The sequence below is a fragment of the Phyllostomus hastatus genome, unplaced genomic scaffold (genome assembly GCF_019186645.2).
Source record: "Phyllostomus hastatus isolate PE091 unplaced genomic scaffold, TTU_PhHast_1.1 phas_scaffold_114, whole genome shotgun sequence".
NCBI lineage: Eukaryota > Metazoa > Chordata > Mammalia > Chiroptera > Phyllostomidae > Phyllostomus > Phyllostomus hastatus.
The window spans coordinates 3,027,928-3,045,472 of NW_025334006.1; the positions used below are offsets into that span (position 1 = coordinate 3,027,928).

At 49.5% G+C, this 17,545-nt stretch overlaps 1 protein-coding gene across 2 annotated transcripts in view; it reads left to right on the plus strand.

Moving 5' to 3' along the window:
• The first annotated feature begins 1,270 nt into the window (after window positions 1–1,270).
• Window positions 1,271–17,545, plus strand: part of CREB3L2 (cAMP responsive element binding protein 3 like 2) — a 110,174-nt gene continuing 93,899 nt past the window's right edge. Inside the window, exon 1 of one of the 2 annotated variants that reach the window (XM_045855542.1) lies at window positions 1,271–1,759. In XM_045855542.1, coding sequence (XP_045711498.1) covers window positions 1,658–1,759 — 102 coding nt within the window. In that variant the 5' untranslated portion in view covers window positions 1,271–1,657. Of the gene's footprint in view, window positions 1,760–14,430; window positions 15,010–17,545 lie in introns of those variants that run through there. The other variant, XM_045855544.1, reaches the window with a different exon arrangement.

The window sequence follows — 17,545 nt, forward strand, 5'->3', positions numbered from 1 at the left end:
CTAATACCTGAATGTGCCATTGTAGGGAACTCCTAGAGGCAATTGGCAAAGGCTCCTTCACATTTCGAATGACTTTGTTTTCGTAAAAGGAGGAGTGTAAAAGGAGGAAGAAAAAAATCACAGCGTTGGAGGAAATACTTTAGAATAGGCTCTTTCCTAATCTTGGCAGGCCTGGTGGGCTGGCTCCAGCCTGTCTCTCAAGCCTCCTCTCCCACCACTCACTGCCCATCACATCACGCTGCAGGCACACTGGCCGCCCCCCTCCCCCACCAGCTCAAGCTCCTTCCCAAACCTCCTTTCATTCAGAGCCCGGTCCAAAGGGCCCCCTCCCCAAAAAGAACTTCCCTGACTGCTGTCTAAAACAGCATAAGCCTGCCCCTTGCTCTTACCTTGCTTTTATTTTTCTTCATAGAAGTTACCACTTTCCTAAATTATATTATGCCTTTATTTAAAAATCTGTTTATTGTCTGACTCCTCCACTGAGCTAAAAAGCTCTGTGAATTCAAGGACTTGAGCTCACTAGGACCTGGAAAAGCAAGCCATTGGCTCTTGTCAATAGTGTCTGTTGAGTGAATGAAAGTAAAATAAGTAAAAGTAAACTGAAGCCCATCAAATACAGATCAGCAGCAAATGCTGCATAATAAAAAGGGTGAAAACTGTGAAGAAGAGGCAATGACAAGTGGCTAGAACTGCGCTAATACGAATTCAAGCGTAATAGGGAATTTTTATATTTTTGTATAATACGTAATTCATGTTTTAAAAATCCTGAAAGACTCCAATGAGTTAATGTGCTGGAAAATAGTTACGACAATACATAAATCTGTTCGCACAGCGACTCCCTCTTCCTCCAGATGCGCCTGCTAATTTCTGGGGAGTCTCCGTGAGGACACTGAGCTCGCCCTCCCACCTTTATAAAAATGTATTCTTGTCGTTATTCGATTGGCTGTCCTTCCGAGGCACCCCATTTTCATTGGCTTCCACACCAGGCTGTCGCTCCCGAACTCAAGCACTCCATTGGTCCGCTGCAGCAGACAGCGGCTGCGGCCGGAGGTTGGGCTGGAGGAGTTCCCCGATGACGTCAAAGGCACCTCCCGCCCACATTCCAAAGCCTGGGCCTAGAAGTCCCGCGGCCCCTGACTTTGGGGGCGGGACGGGAGGAGAGAAAGACTTGTGATTGGGTGGAGCGGGCGAAGTGAGTATCCGATTGGTCGCCTTCCTGGAGGGAGGTGGAGTCATAGGTGGGTCTTGGAGTCGTAGGTGGGTCCTGGAACCGAGCGGAGACTCTCTGGGGAGTCTCAAAGTTTGTGTCTGCAGCAGTAGTGGAAAGTGGGCTTAACAACAAGGCGTTTTCTTGGGATGAGAGCTGTTCTCTTATCTTCTTTTTGGATACACACTCTGCTTTAACCCTTTCAGCCTTAGCCCGATTCCTCGACAGCCTGTCTCCCCCGGGGATTTTCAGATCTCCGAGGATACCGGACGGGAAGCCCTTGGCAGTTCTCTCTCTGGGCAGGGGAGCGAACTTTTTCCTTCCTGAGTGCATAAGCTACACGCACACACGCGCGCACACACGCGCGGAGCCGGATCTCGCCCTCCGAGGCGGTTCTGCACGCTCCCCTCCTGCGCTCAGCATCCTCGGCCCATCGTGCCTCGGACCACTATGGAGGTGCCCGAGAGCGGGGAGCAGAGCGTCCTGCAGTGGGACCGCAAGCTGAGCGAGCTGTCAGAGCCCGGGGACACCGAGGCTCTCATGTATCACACGGTGAGGACACGGCGGTGGGGCGGACAGGGCGGCTTCATAGGGGGAGTGCTGTCATCCGAGGAACAGCTGGGGAAAGGGAACTGGGATGGAAGTGTTTGGGAAGAGGCATGCCCAGAATGAAGAGATCTCGGGAGAGGCGTGGTTCTCCTATCCGAATAAAGGTGGGCAGCTGGCCCCTTTGAACTCTCAATAATAGTTATGACAATGTTTTGCTGTAGAAATTTTTACTCCCCCCCAAGGCTTTTTCACCTCTGCAATATCATTTCCTATTGCTATCAGTATGTTAAAGTGGGAGAAGGGTAAGGTATTTTGAGAATCATATGCCTCTATTTTAGTTAGATTTTTGTGGGAAGGTTTTAAAAACCTAAACAAAATAAAGTGGCGTTTTCTTTCCTTCCCTGTCACATTCTCTCTTTTCCTTTACTTTCTTATTAATACTGCAACAAGTACACCCTTGTGTGTGCATAAGGCCCCATAGAACGAGGAGGAAAATTGCTTTATTTGGCTCCTTCGACTGTACGGTGGCGCAGTCTGCTTCCTCCCTCTTCAGAGGGAAGATCAGCAGAGGAGTATGGAAAATCTGAGGCAGCTGCATATTTCAGAAAGTCTGTGGAGAAGGTGGGACCGCTCACCAGTTCCTTGTTCAGTCCTATGTGTCAGAGACCCCTTGGGGGATTAAGTTGGCACAGAGCAAAGACATTTCTTTGAACGTTTTCAATTTCAGTTTTTTGGTATTACATATGCACAATGAAATTTTATTTTCGGCGGCCAGTACTGATGAACGACTGTGAGATCTTTGTTTCTTTTTAAAATAAATGCATGAGTGTGTGTGTGTGTGTGAGAGAGAGAGAGGTGCGGGCGGGGGAGAGAGAGAGAGAGAACAACACTAATGAGAAAACGAGAGGCTTGGCTGTTTCCCCTTCATGATTCTTTTAATGGGGTCAGTGCCAGGATATTTGAAACTTTTGCAAAATGGCCTGCAGGCTCCACCTCTTTGGCCTTTGCCTCTGCCTGACGTTATTTTGAGAAAAGGGATGAGGGCCTCCCTGTGATTCCCACCAAAGCATTTGTGGTGGATGAGAATGGTTTGTTTAAAAAATGCAGAGTGCAGGGCTAAGAGGGCATGGTAGTTCATGCTGGGGCACAAGCCAGATGTGTCATGTGAGCTGCCAGGCTTCGCTCGGTGAGCCTGGCCCGCAGACCACGTGGGCCGAGTTTGGATGGAGGGCCCAGATGTGCTTCCTGTCGTCAGTGCGGAACTTCATGCTGGCCCTCAGAGATCTTCTGATAATTGGATGCACCAGATGTTTCTCCTGACATGGACTGCACTTGAACCGTTTGGGGAGGACAGCTCTCCTCTTTTGTTCTTAAGCACACTGAGGGATGTCTCATCTAGCAGCTCTGATGTCACAGCTTGGGGGTTGTCTCTGAACTGGTGGGATGAAGTATGCACAGGCGTCCACATTTCCTTTCTTGGGCTCTGGGGCAAGCTTGCATGGGTGGGATCACAGGCCAGGGTTTGACCTGCTGCCTGGGACTGTGACGTTCATTCCAGGCAGAACAGCTCGAACTGGCTCTAACATCTTCCCGCACTGTTACAGGAAGGACTTTTATCTTCCTTTTGGTGTGAAGGGTTCGCTTTTTCTATGTCATTGTAGTGAAGCAGTGATGTGTGATCATTTTTCTTCTGATTTTATTTTTTTATATGACTGTGTTCACCACTTAGGGACACATTTCTCTTCTACAGATTTCACTCGTAAAAATTACCACTCATGATTGTCTCAAAGCATTGCCAACAAATTTCGTATATGAATTAGTGTTGAAAGAGGTATTGGGTTTATTGGGTTTAGTAGCATAGATGCTTGGATTATATTCCTTCTAAACTAAGAGGGGTTTGGCAGAGATTTGAAAGCAGATAACTTCCCCATCTGTTTCTTGAACTCCGTTGGGTATCCAGTTGCGGAGCTGGTTATTATTGCCATTTGTCCATCGTGTGGAATGGACTGAGCTCCAGGTAGAAAACGGATAGCCTGATTAGGCACTCATTCAAAGATTTGTTTGTTCTTTTGATTAATACTTATTGAACGCCTGCTGTGTGCCAACCACTGTTCTACACAGGTGTGATACACGAGTGAATAAAAGCAGGCAAAAATTCTTGACCTTAAGAAGCTTACATTCTAGTGTGTGTGTGCAGGGGAAGATACACAAGTGACCCACCTAGTAAGTGAAATAGTATGTTAGACAACATAAGCACTATTGAAAAATAAAGTAAAACAAGGTGAGGGAGATGGAGGAAGGGCAAAATATGCTCTTGAGTTGAGTAATCAGAATAAGCCTCAGAGAGAAGGTGAGTGTGAACAACGGCTTGAAGGAGGGGAAGATGTTGGCTGAGCAGGATGAAAAGCCAGAGCAAAGGTCCTGCGGTGGGAATGGGTCTGTCACGGTATTTTCTGTTTTAGATTCCCCTCATTTTGATCAGTTATTTTCTTCATAAGCATGGGTAACTTCCGAGGCACAGTGCCTGTGTTTGGAATGACCTAGTAAAACTTGCCCAGTTGAGTGGATTGGGCATTATATAAAGACTCCAGGAGCCTGCAGGGAGGGTAAGGCACAGAGGTCACATGGGAAAGTGGTACGATACGATAATAGCTGCCGTCTATTGAGTATGTCTTATATGAAAGGGAGGGCTGGCTTCATGAGCTGCCCCCTGTGCAGCCCGCAGGCCTAGGTTTGATGCTCTCCTGTCACCATCTTGCCATCCTGAATGGCTGCTGGACGGGGGGCTCCAACTTTCCATTTTGCCCCGGGTCCCATGGATCATGTAGTTGGTCCTGCTGAAAGGCGTTGCGCTTAGTGCTTCTCAAAAATTATACCATTGAACCCTCTTAATGACCCAATGAAAGAGTCATTTTTATTATTTTTATTCTCCAATTAAGAAAATTGAGGCTTAATGAGCCTAAGCGGCTTGGTGAAAGGTCCCACAGCTAATTATTGGCAGAGCCAGAATTTAAATGCAAGGCTGCTTGCTTCAAAGCCCAAGCTCATTCTGTATGAATGAAGGATCCAGAGGTAAACAGAAAGAGCAGAGTCAGAGGATGGGAGAAGACGACTGGGCCGTCAGAACCTGCTGAGCCCGAAGGCGGCTAATGTTTAATGTTTAACCGAGGGCGACAGTCACCAAACCTTCCTGGCGTGATCACTCTGTTTGCTCAAAGTAGGGACTTAGTGACCGCATGCAGGATCGCTAATGCCCTGTTTCAGCAAACCTGTCACCGACGAGAGTTTAAAAGCATAGCAGGTTTAAGTTGCCTGAGGCAGGGATTTTAAAGGTCTCTCGGGGGCCTTCTGGGAGCCACCAGGAACGACAATTTTCTCATTTCTTTAGTTTCGAAGAAGACTTCTTGGTCCAGAAGGACAAAGGCTCAAAGTTTACGAAATAATGAAGCACAGAAGAGTGTGGATATGCACTTGCTTGTTAGATCTTGAATTATTAGAGCTTTGGGCTTCCTCTGGAAGTTTGAAAAATAGTTCCTATAGAGATGATCAAATATGATTTCACGTCAGAACTTTTATTATGAAAGTGACTTGGGGGTCTCGAAGTCAGGAGAGGGAGGGAGGAAGGAATTACTTACACTCTATCTCTTTGTTCTATGTGGATTTTTACCTCCTGGGTGTATTTAGAAAATGAAAAAGGACAATTTAAAGATACTGCATCAAACTGGACTAGAGGTAATTTTAGCCTGAGTTTCCGTGAGGGCAGAGGGGGATCCACTGTGCTATTAACGCTCAACTCCGCTCCAGGGGCTGGAGGCCTTGGGTGAAGAGTGGAGTAGTGGGCAGGCTCGGTGGGGCGGGGCCTTCCGGGTGGAGCATTAACACTGGATTTGTGTATGATACACTCTGGGATCTTGGTAATTTTCTTACTTATTTTACTTTCGGTAAGTTTCTTATATCTTGGTTTAGCAGTCTGGAAAACAGGAAATTTTGTCCATTATTGCAATGATTTGATTTGATTTTTTAAAACATGCAATAGGAATGCCCCAAACCAAGTCTTTGCAAAGGTAACGACAGTCCTGCTTGTTTTAAGTGCAAAATTCGTATAAATCCAGTTCTTTCTAAATGATGTAGTGGTTATGCTACTTAACTTTTGCATCCAGTTGGATCTAGAAGGGAAATGACTGATCCCGGACAGTGACAGGTGGGGCGTTACGGGGATGTCCAACCTGCCTGGTGTCCGGTTGGGAAGGCCGTCTGGTTTCCACGTCCGTCACTGATCGCCAGAATGGAGGCGGCTCATCTCCCAGGCTGGCGGTTTCGCGTTCCTCCCGCCTGTCCCGGGGACTGATAGGGTTCCGGTGGGACACTGAGGCTCGTGGTTTATTATTTGTCTCCTGTCGTTGGCCCCCCACCAGGTTCTGGGGGGAACCTGGGTCCCTGTGGCTTGAGAATATCATTACCTCTGGTCACCTGACCTCCACAAACTGAGTTAAGGGAATGGTTTCCAGGAGGAGACAAAGCTGTGAAGGAAGCATAGTCTGTCTTCAAGGCCCTCGCTTCACCTCGTTTCCCCTTCACCCCTTGCGTGTTTCCCTGGTTCCTTGGATGCCCCGCCCCCCACCATGCTCACTGGAACAATGTTCTCTCCCCAACTTTTCCTCTGGAATTGTGCTCTCAGCAAAGGTTTGATAAGCTTACACCCTTTGACAATAATTACTTCAGGTCAAAAGGATGAATCTCTAAATGGAGAATCGAAGGCAATAGTCGGGTAAAAGGGGGGCCCTTACTACCCCTCTACCGTCCCACGCGTGTGGCCGTTATTCCGAAAGTAGCCTTGCACACGTGTTGCTTACTAATCTATGATCTAAAAGATTTTTATTGGCTTGGTGGGAAGTCTTTGACCTGTTATATTATTGTCTCTGAAATTGTTCTCATGGTGTTCCCATGTGTTGGGGGAAGAGGGACTTGGGCACAGCCCTGAAGGATGAGAGTGTTGTGCTTGCCTTCTTTCTTGAAAGACCCCCGAGTGATAATACTCTGTGTGAAGTTGTTCTTGCAGGAGAACCAAGGCAGTGCACCTAGATTAATAATTGAAGTGTATTACAATGCTTGCAGCTGCAAGTAACTGAAAACCGATCCAGATTGCCTGTTTAATAAGTAAATGATTATGCCATGTTGCAAGGGGCCTGGAAGTATAGCTGCTTGTTTGGCTGATTCAGCAACCCTCAGTGTTATCATCACACACTCAGATTCCATCCATCTGTACGCAGATTCATCTTTAGGTTGGGGCCACCGAAGGCTACTCATACCCATGTGAGTGACTGGTGTTGAATTCAAAGTGACAATACCCAGAGGAAGAGAGAGAGGTGGCATCTTCCTCATGTTCCTTCCTAGGATGGAAGAGACTTTTCAGAAGCCCACCCGCTGATTTCTCTTTGAGCTTCACTGGCAAGGATTGGATCGTGTGGCAGTTTCTAAATCAGTGTCTGGAAAGGGATTTATGTGGTTGGCTTACATTAGTCACCTGGGGAGGGAGGAGCTATTGGAGGCTCAATCTGAGTGACCGTTTTTAATGGCTGTTAGTAAAATAGTCTGGGTTGGCAGTCCTTTCTCGAACTGAAAGGTGTGTTTGTTCAACCAATGTCAGTTTTTATCACAAAGATGGACTAGCAAATGGAAAATGTTTTAAAATCCACAACCAGCCTTGGGAGCAAAAGATTAAACCAGATACTGTGCCACTTGCAAAGCTCTAAGAACATTATCTAGCTGTGCTACCAGTGCCCAGTGAAGGAAGGCTGTAGAGATGGCCACAGTCTCTGCAACGCATGGGAAGGTTGACGGAGGGAGTACTGCTGTGTCCCAACTCATGAACTAGGAAATCTAGAATTAACGGTATTATCTGAACGCTCGGCGTCAGGGTCAACTATCGGGGCTGAAGGTAGCTAGCTGAGCCCGTGCTCACACGCACCATGCAAGACCAGGATGATTTGTTCTGTTTGAGCTTCACATGAGCGCACGTCAGCAGGTGGGAAGCTGAATGCCATTTTTCAGAGCCGCTGTTCTTCCAGTTGCATCTGGCTATTCAATGCTGATACGGCTGTGCCTCTTTGCAGCTCGCACCGCCTGCCTCTGGCTTTGACCTGTCTGCTGACCGTCTTGGGAAGATGGCCCGGGCCTTGGCCGGGCAGTTGGTGGGACACAGGGCCTATGACTGCAGGGTGTCGGTGAATGATTTTATGAAGGAGGGAGTAGGGTCCACATTCCCTACCTCTGTAGAGTTAGAATTGAAAAGAACTGATGAGACCCATGGTCTCTGTGTTGACCTGGAGCCCATTTCTCCATCTCCCTGCTCACCACATGCTCTCAGGCTGTTTCAAGCGAAGTTCCGGGTGACCTCAGGTTTTCCCTGAATGACATTGTCAAGGTTATCCGTGAGATACGTAGGAGGATTATCTACGGAGGATCTGAAACCCAGAGCAGTAAACAGTTTGCTCAGCAGGAACACAAGCTCTTCTAGGACAGGAGACGTGACTGTGTCTTTTCTGTATTCCCACAGTGCTGAGCGAAGCACAGAGATTCGTGATAACTGCTCCAGGCACTTTAAGTCGAGTGAGGCAGTCTTGGAGAATGGATAAGCTCCCTGGCCTTTTCTATTAATATAGTTTTTACACTCTGCATTTAAAAAAAAAGATTTAATTCATTTATTTTTAGAGAGAGGGAAAGGAGGGAGGGAGAGACAGAAAGAGAGAAACATCGATGTGAGAGAGAAACATGGATTGGTTGCCTCTCATGTGCTTCCTGACCGGGACCGAACCCTCAACCCAGGCACGTGCCCTGACCGGGTATTGAACCAGCAACCTTTCACTTTGCGAGACTTTGCCCAACCCACTGAGCCACACTGGTCAGGGCTAAATTGCATTCTTGTCAATGCTTCTGCAAATCTGAAATTTTAGTATAAAGTGACTTGGTAATTCCACGTCAGTATCTTTCCTTGTTTGGTTGAGAGAACAAGGTGGGGTGGGAGCTTATATAACAGTCCCAGTTCCCCGCTAGAGCAGAGTTGAAGGCAGCATTGCAGAAAGGGCGGGCTTTCGAGCCAGGTAGACTTGGTATCCGGGGCCCTGGTTCTCTGGTGACCTTGCACCAATTATGTCACCTCTTTGGGTCTCAGAGTTGTTGTATGTCACTGCTTGGCTCATAGTAGACACACTTTCCTACCCTGTCCGCTAAGTCAAGTGTCTTCCCTCTGGGTCCGCAGGAGCCTGACATCATCAGGAACATGGGGGCTTATAATTACTCCCTCTCGTGTGTCTTCATTTCCTCTCCGCCCCAGCCCCTACCTTCTGTGCTAAACACAGGTCTCCGCCTTGAACACATGTTTGCCAGATGCTATTACTCATCCTTGCTCATTTTTTCTCTCTTGTTTACTGCCAGCTTTGCTCCAGCCAGTGGTCCATAGCTCCCGCCTTCATTTCCTCACTTTCTACTGACTCCTGCCTCTGTGCTTTCTGGTTCCTTCTGCTGCTGCAGGTCTTCCAGCTCCTCCCTAACTGGTAAATCCAGCCATTCCTGTGCCCTTGCCGGCTGGGCCTCATGGGAGTGTTTGGCGACGCTGACCACCAGGTTCTCTTGTAACTCGTTCTGGTGGGTTTAGTTTCTCCTCCTTACTACCTATTAAAGTGTGAGCATTTGGGACTTGGCCTTCTGTTCTCCCTGTACGCTCCCCTGGGCTCCTCTGCCAGCTTCAGTACAGATGGTTTCAGATCTTTATGTGTGTCAGTTGTCACTTGACGGACAGTGGGAGATCTTTGGAGTATGACCCAGGATTCTTCCGGGAGCCTCATTAGTTGCAGAACAGCTCCGGCAGGGTAACCCTTGGAAATGCATGATGTGTTAACGCAGACGAAGAAGAGCTATGGTGCACTTTGATCCCCCTTATCACTGTACCCCGTTTATCTCAGGGGATGTTTAATGACTCAGCTCCCCTGCAGTGGAGACCTGTGAGAAGCTCACGGGTCGTGACTGGGACACAGCTGTTTCTAGAGTCAATGGCATTCACCAGATGCAGGCTGTGTTTTGTCTGGGCGGGCGCTTCTCCTTGGGCTGGGGAAACCCGTCGAGCTGCTCTCCAGCGGCACGTCCGAGTTTTTTCTAGGACTCGGGAAGGTCGGTGCAAAAGTCAGACATAACTTCTTGGCTCAGGTACCACATGTTCTTCTGGCGTGTCAGCTGCTGTCGGGCTCAGTCACAACCACGTCATATCGAATTGTTTGCCTTTGAACCGCTCGATTCTGGAGTAATCTATTCATCTCAAGTTTACTGACATTGCTTTCAATTCTTGTTTTTAAGAATTGAGATGGGTTACTCTGAGCCACGCAGACTTCTATGCCTGCTTCTTCTTAGCGGCTCCGGGAAGAGAGTTTTTCTTTGGAGCCTGGAGCGTTTGGATGGGTGAGCTCTCTCTAGCACAAGTGAGTTCCCATCCTTGGCCTCCGAGTCCACATCTGTAAAGTGCAGTGCGTGCACTCCACAGGCCCAGAGGTTCCCTTTCACTCCACGCGTCCTTGTCGAGCGTCCTGCTCCTGCCTTGGAAACCTCTTTAAACAACAACAACAATAAACACAACAACAGCAGGCGACTGAAAACAAAATTCCGTGCATCGCCTCTTTCCCTGGAGCTGCTCAGCTAAACAGCAGGTGTAGTTTTGCATTTCTGCAGCTTCTGTTTTCTGACTCGAAACCTTGCTTCAGTAAAACCCAGACAAAACAAAGAATGGAAAAACAGAGAGGCGCAGAGGTAGGAAACATATTTTTAACATCAGGAAAAAAAAATCCCTCTTCAGACTTCTTGGCAAATGAGAGGAGTCTGGGGGGAAAAAAAGGTCCGCAAACAGTTTCCTAGTTGTCTGAGTGGAAAATCCTGGTTTTTAACGTTGCATATCTTGGAAATGTCTGAATAGTTTTTGTTTAAAGGGAAATTCCTTTTGGCTGAGAAAGAGCCTGCAGGATTCAAACTGATAAGGCGGTGTTTTCAGAAAACTTGGAGGAAATCGGGCTTTGTGAGGAAGGTGCTTCTCACTGGCCAATTGTGTGAAACAGAAATTTCTGTCCCTGTTTACGAATCGCAGGGTTTTAAAGCTTCAGCCTTTAACTCCTTCCTTCTTCTCACTTCCTCTCGGGGCATCCTGGGGAAGCATCTCTCACAGCTGGTCTTTCCTCCAGTTTGAGAAACTTCATGAGCTGCTTTTCTAAACCTGTACATGGTCAGGGCGGGAGGATCTACGACCTTGACCTCGTGGCTCTCCCAGTGGAGTGGGCAGGAAGGTGCGTAAACAAGTCATTCAGCTACAATCATTAAATACCTGGTGTGCATTTCACATGAGAGCTGTATTCAAAGTGTTTCTGGAGCACGGAGAGTGGAGTAACAATTCTGAAGGAGACCAAGGGTTGGGGAATACTTCACACAGGAAGGGGTATTTGTGGGGGCTCCTGAAGTATACATTGGAGCTTTCCAGCAGGTGGGAACAGCAGATCCTGAGTAGGAATGTGTAAAACATCTTGGTTGATTCTGGAAATCCCAAGGAGTTTTATGTAGTTAGGGAGCAGGGTGCTCTGTGGGGAGTGTTGGAAGGTAGGACAAGATCGTAAAGGTTTGCTTGTTTTGTTAACCACGCAGACATCCTTTTGTGGGCAGTAGGGTGGAAGGCTTTTAAGGAGAGAGGGGAGCAGAAGAAATGCATTTTATTTTATTAAGATTTTATTTATTCATTTTTAGAGGGAAAGAGTGGGAGAGAAATGTCAGTGTGTGGTTGCCTCTCACATGCCCCATACTGGGGACCTGGCCCGCAAACCAGGCATGCGTCCTGACTGGGAATCGAACTGGTGATCCTTCTGTTTGCAGCCTGCACTCAATCCCCTGAGCTACACCAGCCAGGGCTAAGAAATGCATTTTAGAAAGGAAGCCCTAGGGCTTATAAAGGATGGATTGGAGGGGAGAATTAATGGCAGCAAGATGACGGGCTGGCTGCTTCATCTGTGAAGTAGAAGAAGACGCCACGAAGGCCTGGACCAGACAGGGAGGAGCTCATGAGCCCACAGTAGGGTGAAGAGCTAGACTTGGAGACTTGGTGACCCAGGGGGACGACAGAGGGACATGGGAGACTTCCTGTTCTCTGACTTGGTAACAGAGCTGATCTGGAGGAGAAGTGAGTTTGGTGGGGAAGATCACGAGTTCCTTTCTGGACATGGCGATCCTGATGTGTTCATGGAGCTTTCGGATACCCAACGGCATTTGGTCTGGAGTCCTGGGGAAAGGTCTGGGCTGGGGATGTGGATTTGGGTGCTACGAGCCTAGCGGAGGATAAGTGAAGCTAATATCTCGTGTCAGATGGTCCTGGGAGGTCAGGCTGAGTGTGAGCAGCGTGACCGAAAGGCTAAGGTTGGAGCCCTGGAGACACTTGAAGGGTTAGCAGGGGAAGGAGAATCTGCAGATGGAGCTCAGAAAGCAACCGCAGGGGAATGTGGAGAAAATGCAGGGCAGCCCTACCACAGGATCCATAAGCCAGAGGTACAGCTGCAGGGCGGTCAAGCTCAAGGGCTGGGTGTGCTCTCCAGCTGACCACTAAGCACGCCAAGCACTGTGTGTGCGCATGTGCAGGTCAGTGCCTGCATCTTGGCCACAGAGGCCTCTCTGTGGTCAGTGCCCGTGGGCGTGCTCTGCGCACTGTGCCTAGGCCGTGGAGACCTCGCTTCCAGGCGAGAGTAGAAACTGCAGAAGGGCGGGGGCTGAGAAACAGGCCCGGTGGGTGCGTGTGCCACACTGCCTCCTCCGCCCATCTTCTCCTCTTCCAGATTAACCTCAGCCCTCCACACTGCCCTCGGAATGCTGGTGCCTGTGCAGTTTTGTGAGGGTCCTTTCTTCCTCCTTCTCTCCAGGCAGAGTCCACGTATCTCTGCTGTCCTGATTGGTGAGAAGGGCTTTGTGCACACGTCCCTTTGTGCACGTGTCACTTACAGTTCGCAGGCTTTGGGGTGTGCAAAGGAACGGTCTCTGGACTCACACCTGTAAAAGAGTGGTGGGATGTTCCAGATGGCTTTGTTGTTTGAGCCTGGGCCTCTCACGGCTCTTTCCGCTGAGAAAGCATCAGGTGGACTCGCCAATTGCCAAACGGGAGTTCGGTCACAGAGACGTCAACAATATTGGAATGGCAGAAAAACGGGAAGAAAAACCCTAATTCCCCCTGTTTTTCTAAGGCATAAGAAGGGCAGGTGAGGACAAATGGTTTGGTGATAAGGACACGAGCCGGAGGGCGTTCCAGTGGAGGGAACCTTGAAGTGGATGGTGCAGCTTCCAAGAAAGCAGGGCCTGGCTCGGAGAGAACCGACAAAGGGGCCTCTGTCTGGACGCCCTGCAGCAGCCCTCCCTGCGTGCTGGGGGCTGGCTTCACCCTTACTCTCTGCCGCCTTGTATCTGGGGTGTTGCTTTTATCTCAGGTTTGCTGTCCCCCAGGGAGGTCAGGGACAGGCACAGGAAGAGCAGCTCTGCAGCCAGGACCGGCGGACACGAGGGTCTAGGAAAGAGGCGGGTGGAGAGGAACGGGGTGTCTGCTTCCTGATGCCCAGGGGGAAGCAGCTTCGCCCCGCCCACAGCTCGGCTGTGGTGTTGGTTTTTGTGCATCGCTTGGCTGGCGGGGAGTCAGCTTGTATTTTTTATCCCATTATTTCAGTAACAAAATGTCTTGTGGGGTTGAAGCACCTATGTTACAAAGTTTAAAAACACATAGGCTTAGTTGTTGAGAACAGTGTTGGGTTCGCAGCGAAATCGAGCGGCACACACTCAGAGTTCCCATGCGCCCCCGGTTCGCTCCCCACCAGGCACAGCCTGCCCCGCCACCAGTGTGCGGCTCCTACGGACTTCGGGGTTGTGGACTCCTAAGCCGGGTTTACCTGTGGCAGCTTTGGATTTTAACTTCCCTTTTTAAAGTGAGGCACAGACGAGCTTCCTTTTGGAGTCCACTGAGAAGCCAGATTGGCCCGCAAGAGCCTTAAACATAAATGTACGTGAGCGCGTGTACGTGTAGGATGCTTTTGTTTGGTTTTAACAAAAACTTAAAACTATTTAGGAGCAGACCTATAGATTTCAGGAGAACACAATTAAAAAGTTGAAATCTGGTGTAAACGACCGCCCCCCCGCCCCCTTCCTTTCTGTTGACAAACGACTTGGGCACTGGACACCGACCTTTGGAAAGGGGTGGGGTCCAGTGGGGGAAATACCCTGCTTTTGTAAGCCCAGCTTTGGAGCTAGTTTTCACTTCCTCCCCTCAGATGGTATTCATTTCTGCGGCACAGCCAGGAGTTGTTTTTCTGGTTCTGCTCTGGATTTGCAAGTTTTCTTTCCAGGGCTCTCCTGCAGCCTTGACCTACATTTGGGAACAGCTGGAGAGCTTTGGGCCGTGGGCTGAGGAGCCCGAGGAGGCCACAGCCAAACCCAGATGGGGACACTCCTGCCAGCCTTGGGCTCCGGGACATCGTGTTCTAACTGGGGGCACCCCCCCCCCATGACCCCCCCAACCTATGCATTTTCGTGTGTGATGAGGAAGAGAAACAGAAAAGTAGCAGCGAGAAAACCACTTGTTTTCCAGCTGCGTTCACACACTAGAATCACGAGGTGGGATGAGAGCAATGTTTGCTTCTCGTTCAGATACAGACGCATAGGAGGAAACTGGAATTAAGCCTGGCCCAGCTGAGAGGTCGGTTGACTGAATGGATTGAACAGGAGGAGATTTTAGCTTTCTTATTCCGACCCTCCCTGTTTCTAGGGTGGGGTTCTGAACGTCCTGTGATCTGCGGACGGCTCGCCCACCGGGGGAGAGCGTTGCTCGGAAAGGCCAGGCATTGTGGGATCAGCGTGAACTCTGTAGAGCTTGTGAGCACTGACAGTGATTTGTCCCGTGTGTCCCCAGCTCTGTCGGCTGGCATGCACTCTTAGACAGCGAGGATGACTTCTGCCTGTCGCACTGAAGTCACGGAGGAGGCTGAGCACAGCCCGGGGCTCCATGGGCTCCCGCCAAAGGCACACGCGTTGGGAAGCTTCCAGAACAGGGCCAAGCACATCATCCGTATCCAGTGAAATATCTGCTGCATGGATGAGTGAAGGAATGACTCTGGGTTGACGGTAGCGTTCTGGCGCTGGCTGCTCTGGGTGCGTTTCTGGGACTGTCTCACAAGGCTGTGAGAGGGGACGAGTGACATGAGGTGAGTAAAGTGTCTGCCTCTGTGCCAGGCCCGTGGCCACCACTCAGCAGACATCAGGGCACTGTCCTCCGTGTTTCTACTCTGGTCATTTCAGGGAAGTGCAGGAAGAAGACCCTGGCTGAATTCTCAACTGCAAGAAAAAAAAAGTTAATGAGCCCTGGCTGGAGGGGCTCAGTTGGTTTAGGCATAGTCTTGCAAACCTAACAGTTGCCAGTTCATTCCCACCTCAGGGCACACGTCCGTGTCCCGGGTTCAGTCCCCAGCTGGGGCTCGTGTAGGAGGCAGCCAGCCAATGTTTCTCTCGCACATCGATGTTTCTCTCCCTCTCTTTCTCCCTCCCTTCCCCTCTCTCTAGGATCAATAAAAGGAGAAAAAAGGGTAGAATAAAGGCTCTCCAATATGACCTAATTGTTTTTTTAATTAATTATCCCTGGATTTATTGGGATATAATTGACATATAACACAGCTATACAACATAATGATTCAATATTTATGTATATTACAAACTGATTGCCACAGTAAGTCTAGTATTTAATATCCATGGCCTCACAGTCACAATTTTTTTCTGACAATGAGAATTTTTAAGACCTCCTGTCCTAGAAACTTCCATATATGCAACAGTATTGTTAACCATTGTCACCGTGTCATACATTCCGTCTCCAGGACGGATTCACCTCACAACGGGACGTTGACTCCCCCTGACCTCCCTGACGTGGCCTAACTGTGACCAGACATTTAGGAGGAGGGGAAAAAAACCCTGAAAGTTTCCTTGGTTCATACCTGAATCTTTTCAGGTTTGAGGCCCGGTGCTGATTTGCATGACCGAATTCACACTTCAGTTTTTCAGCCACCTGCTTCTGCAGAACCGATAGTCTTTGTAGGGTTCGAGGGGTGGGTTGGTGGCAGGTGTTGGCATTCTTCAAGTTGCAGGAGGGTGGGCAAGAAAGGGGCCAGCCCGTTCCCCATCTCTGCCGTCCCCTGAAACAACCCTGTGTGACTGGATGTTGAGATCATTTACAGGGTTTTTCCAATATAAACAGCATTTCTGGAGCTGATTGGGATGGGAATCCATCAAGACCAGGGACATGGGGAAGGAACTGTGAGTGTGGCCTGGACCAGCCTCTGTGGGGCCTCACACACAGCGTGGGGGACCGGCCTGAAGGGCTCTCCTCTGCTGTGGCTCTGCCTGCGCCCTGGGCCTTCCCAGCGGGCAGCTCTGAGTGCTGTTGGTAAGCTGCAGCAGAAGGCATTTAACCCACAGCGCCCTCTCCTTCTGACCCGTGGCCTGGACTGCCTTCAGCTTTTGACCTTCCAGGGTGGCTGATGTAAGCGGCACTCAGGGCAGCACCTCCCGACTCTGCTGTCTTGGGAAGCGGGGTTCTACGTTGTTCTTCTCCGCCTTCCTTCTGCCCGGACCAACCGGCGTGCTCTCCACAGAAGTTCCATGGAGATTCCCGCGTGAGAATGGAACCCCTCGCATATTGCCGCGTTATCATTTTGGCGATTTCAGCAGGGGTTTGCGAGGGCGCTGTGCTCCAATCTCCATTCCACCTGCCCTCCCCTCCGCCCCCACAGTTGTGCTTTTTAAAAAAATTATGATTTTATTATTTTATTTTTAGAGAGAGGAAGGAGAAAGAGAAGGGGAGAAACATCAGTGTGTGGTTGCCTCTTGTACGCCCCCCTACTGGGGACCTGGCCTGCAACACAGGCATGTGTCCTGACAGGGAATCGAACCGGCGACCCTTTGGTTCACAGCCTGCACGCAATCCACTGTGCTACACCAGCCAGGGCTGCATTTTTACTTTAAACAACAATAAAAATACCATCGCTGATAATGGGGTTGAGTGCCAAAGAGAGAGATCCTTAGCCAGAGAGGCCAATGAGTTCGAATGTGAGCTGGAACAGCTGCCCTGCTGCAAAACAGCTGGCAACTGGGGGGACTGGGTAGCCCTTCACTGGTGTTGCATGAGACGCAGACGACTTTTCACGAAGTTTGTTCTATGGTATTTGCCAACCAAAACAAAAATATCCTGGTAGGTAGACTTTTTTTCATTGCCCTTTTGAGAAATGATTACCTGAGCCAACTATGCTTTTAGAAAAAAAAAATCCAAACAAAACCAGGAACAAAAGTTTCAAGCTTGCAAGTGTATATGGCACTTGACCTCAAAATATAGCAATGAAACATGGGAGGGTCACCTTATCTCGTGAACCAGGAGGTCCTGAGCTAGGCTGCCTAGACTGGCATAGGGGTCGAACAGTGCCAGCGGGGCCCCGGATTGTCCCACCTTTTCATTCTGTCGTCTTCAGCGGAGAGACCTTTGTCCTCCTGGACTTTACCACATGATTGCAAGATGACGGCTTCACTTTTGGTGCAACGTCAGACTTCTCAGTACAAAGACAGTGGGAGGGCAAAGCAGAGGAGGGGGTGGTACCTCTATTAGAAAAGCCAGTCCTGGCTGGTGTGGCTCAGTGGTTGAGCGCCAGCCTGTAAATCAAAGGGTCACCAGTTCGATTCCTAGTCAGGGCACATGCCTGG